Source organism: Helianthus annuus, chromosome 11, assembly GCF_002127325.2.
Source record: "Helianthus annuus cultivar XRQ/B chromosome 11, HanXRQr2.0-SUNRISE, whole genome shotgun sequence".
NCBI classification, from domain to species: Eukaryota; Viridiplantae; Streptophyta; class Magnoliopsida; order Asterales; family Asteraceae; genus Helianthus; species Helianthus annuus.
Genome location: NC_035443.2, coordinates 172590690 through 172594940, shown reverse-complemented (window position 1 = coordinate 172594940; position 4251 = coordinate 172590690). Strand labels below are relative to the sequence as shown.

Here is a 4251-nt window from a genome sequence, read left to right as displayed (position 1 = left end):
TCTGAATTTTATCAAAAAAAGTTTTTATTTCAGGAATTCACTTGGAGCGGTTTAAGGAAACTAGGGGCATTTCCACAACTATTAATTTATACGGTTATAATCATAATATATATTTTTAAAATATGTATTTATGTATAAGTCATCAATTTTATACAAAGAAAACGACTCAATGATGTAACTTTGATCTGTGTACTTTTGAATGAGTCACTTTGTGTTAAATTTTATATTTAATTTAATTAATGGGTCTGTTGAATGAAATACATCAAAATTAACTATTTTGACCCAAATCTATTTTAATATGTGTTACTCAACTCACCTGCCCATTTAGGGGTGACGAAACTATGGCACATAAACCTTGAGGAACTCTATATTTTACTCACCGTACCTTTGTATAAAGATGCCATAAGCCAGAACTTTTGAATATTATGCAGTTGATGTTAGAAAACAAAGATATTGTAAGATCAATATTGCATCTCTCCCATTTTGGCATCTCCTAAATTAAATTCAATTATGGACCGTTGTCCTTTCAATCAAGGATTTCCAGCCATTTTTTTATTCCTATTTCTATGAATTGTCTCACCAACCATCTATATATATTGTATCTCTTCCTTTGTAATACATCAACAAATTCTCAATAATAAGAATCAATCCTTCAACACTCTGTACCTTGTATTGAAAACATGGTATCAGAGCGGTGTGATCGATCTTAACCCGCTCATTTTCATTTTTTCTCTTTTACAAAGCCAATCCTGTCAATCCGTTTCTCTTCAATAACCAAGCATGTCGGATGAAAACAACAATGATCTTGCATTGCAGATCACCAATCTCCTCAAAAATAGTATCAACAACCAAACTCAACCCCAAAAACAGAGCCTTTCCGACTCTTTAAAAATCAGCCTCAAACTGAATAGTCAGAACTATGCCTTGTGGTCTCGAATGATTCGAGTCGCAATCGGCGGCAAATCGAAGCATCTCTTGAGCCATTTAACGGGAGATCCGAAACCTCCGGAGCCAAACGACACCCAATACGAACAATGGGAACAAGATGACTTAGTCGTGTTCTCATGGTTGATTCAGAATATCGAACCCGCCCTAGCCAGTAACCTAACCGAATTCCCGACAGCCAAAACACTGTGGGATGCGTTAGTCACAACATACAGTAGCGGGAAAGACAAACTCCAAACCTTTGATCTTCACGTAAAATCGAACGGTATTAAACAGAATGGTTCCCCGTTGGAGGATTTCTGGATCATTATGCAGGGAGTTTGGGGAGAGATTGAAAGGAGAGACCCGAACCCTATGACGTGTGCTGCTGACATAGCCACATACAACAAACTCCGGTCAGAACAGAAGCTTTTCCAGTTCTTGAACGCCCTTGACCGACAATATGACCCGATAAAGAGGGAGATTCTCCGGTGGGACCCGCTACCCTCGGCTGAAGGCGCCTACGCCGCCGTTCGGAAAGAAATGGCACATCAGGGAATCTTAGGAACCAATGATAACTCATCTTCCCCAAGCGGTGTGGCGGCAGGATTGAATACCAACAGGTCATCTGAACCAGAAAGTCTAGGTTTTTTGACGAAAGGGCGAACGAACCAGAAAAACTCTACTCTTGGATCATCATCCCGGATTGACAAAACGAAACTTAAATGCGATCATTGTGGCAAAAATAAACACACCAAGAGCCAGTGCTTTGAACTCGTCGGCTATCCAGAATGGTGGAACGACGGTCACAAAAAGGGAAATAAGGAAGGGGGTAAAGCTGCTGCAACCATCGGGAAAACGGAGGAGCCTGAACATAGAGGTGGCGGCGAACAAAGAAGCACTGCCTTTGGAGGCTTCACTTCCACAGATGATATTGCAGAGAACGAGGAAGGAGGTAAAGGGTTTGAGACTTTATTCTCAAGCCCTTCTAAAATTGCTTTTAACAATTCTAGTCACCACTCTATTGATTTTAATATTTTTGATTATGATATTTCAAAAATAGCAAACAACCTAATGGAAAAAAATGGGTATTACGATACTGGACAAAAGTGGGTAAGAAAAACAAATGTACCTTTTTATCAAACTAATGTTTTGGAAAAAATCATTAACCAAGAAAAAGGTAGAGGTGGGACCAGAATAATTAATGAAAAATATGGGCAAGTAAATGTAGCCCAAAATTATGCAAAACTTAATCATTCTTGGATATTTGACTGCGGTGCTACCGATACTATGACTTTTGATGTATCGGATATAATATCACAATCTAAACCTAGAGTTAACTACATTAAAACCGCTAATGGGGGAAGCGCTCCTGTAAAAGGAGGAGGGACAATTGAGATCTCGCCAACTTTAAAGCTCTCAAATTGTCTTTATGTTCCTTCTTTGTCACACAAATTATTATCTATCAGTCACGTCACAAAAGAATTAAATTGCACTGTTTTGATGCACCCTACTTTTTGTATCCTTCAGGATATCAGGACGGGAACGATCATTGGGCGTGGCACTGAACGTCGGGGATTATACTATGTGGAGGAAGTGACTCAACATGGGAATGTGATGCTTGCACACGGAACTATGGGTAGAGAAGCTTGGCTTTGGCATAGGAGATTAGGGCACCCATCTATCGGTTATTTACATCTTTTATTTCCGAAATTATTTCCTTCAAATAAACCATTAACTTGTGAGACTTGTGTCTTGGCTAAGAGCCATAGACACACATATAAATTTAATAACACGAAAGTTGGTTTTCCTTTTTCACTTATCCATTCGGATGTTTGGGGACCAGCAGAAGTTGTTGGAGGACAAAATTTTCGATATTTTGTTCTTTTTATTGATGATTGCACTCGTATGACATGGATATATTTTCTAAAAAATAAATCAGAAGTTTTCAATAAATTTACTATGTTTTACACCATGATACAAACACAATACAAGATCAACATCCAAACTCTTCGATCTGATAATGGGGGGGAGTTTGTAAATGAGTCAATGAAACTTTTTTGTCAAAACAAAGGAATTATTCACCAAACGACTTGTCCACATACTCCTGAACAAAATGGGACCGTTGAAAGAAAAAACCGTATTCTCTTGGAAATAGCTCGAGCCCTCCTAATAGAATCTCGGGTCCCTAAGTCCTTTTGGCCCGAAGCTATAGCGACTGCCACTTATCTTATTAACAGACTTCCCACCAAAGCCCTTGATCTTAAAACCCCCTTAAAAACTTTGTCCGACTTTACAAAACTCCCACCTACCCTCACACTTGAACCACGGGTATTTGGATGTTCCGCCTTTGTCCATATACCCAAAACAGATCGAGGGAAACTCGGCCCCTGTGCTGAAAAATGTGTTTTTTTAGGTTATGGTATCAACCAGAAAGGATACCGTTGTTATAGCCCGAAAAGACGTCATATGTACACCACCATGGATTGCGACTTCCTTGAAACCGAATTTTTCTACACCGCCCAACACAATGGTCAGGGGGAGAGTGACATTGACACATTGAGTTGGCTAAAATTGTTTCCATCATCACAAGAAGTTGTTCACAATACCCATGATGAGTCATCGACTTCTCAAGAAACCGACGAATCAACATCAACCAGTGCCACTAACCAAGATCCTCCTATCTTGGTACCCGAACCTGAGGCTAGCAACTCTCAAACCTTTGATATTCATGAGTCTCAAAATGATGATACCACTTATATTTCTCATGATCTTCAAGATAATATATCTAATAACCATGAGATACATGCAGAACAACATATGCAGGAAGAACCAGTACAAGGAGAAACTGTGGAAAAATATGTTTTACCTCCTAGAGCCAATAGAGGCGTCCCTCCAAAACGCTACTCTCCAGAAAGAGAAACAAAGTCATCTAGGTACCCCATGGCAAACATTACCAAAGGTAACTTATCCAAAGAAGCACAAGCCTTTACTTCATCCTTATATGACGAAGAAATTCCCAACTCTGTGGAACAAGCCTTAAACTCACAGAACTGGAAAGAAGCAATGGAAGAAGAAATGAGAGCGCTTATAAAGAATGAGACATGGGATAAGAGTGCTCTCCCTCCTGATAAGAAACCCGTAGGATGTCGTTGGGTCTTCACAATTAAACACAAACCAGATGGAACCATTGAAAGGTATAAAGCCCGTCTTGTTGCAAAAGGATACACCCAAACGTATGGGATTGACTACTCAGAGACCTTCTCCCCAGTAGCAAAGATTAATACAATTCGTGTTCTTTTCTCCATTGCTGCAAATGAAGGATGG

The 4251-nt window shown here is 39.5% G+C and overlaps 1 protein-coding gene across 1 annotated transcript; it reads left to right on the top strand.

The window, feature by feature from the left end:
• The first annotated feature begins 774 nt into the window (after positions 1–774).
• LOC118484182 lies at positions 775–1796 on the top strand. The gene is made up of 2 exons (XM_035980165.1): positions 775–1729; positions 1792–1796. The coding sequence occupies exons 1-2, from the start codon at positions 781–783 to the stop codon at positions 1794–1796; spliced, it is 954 nt and encodes a 317-aa protein (XP_035836058.1). The 5' UTR covers positions 775–780.
• The last annotated feature ends 2455 nt before the right edge of the window (positions 1797–4251 follow it).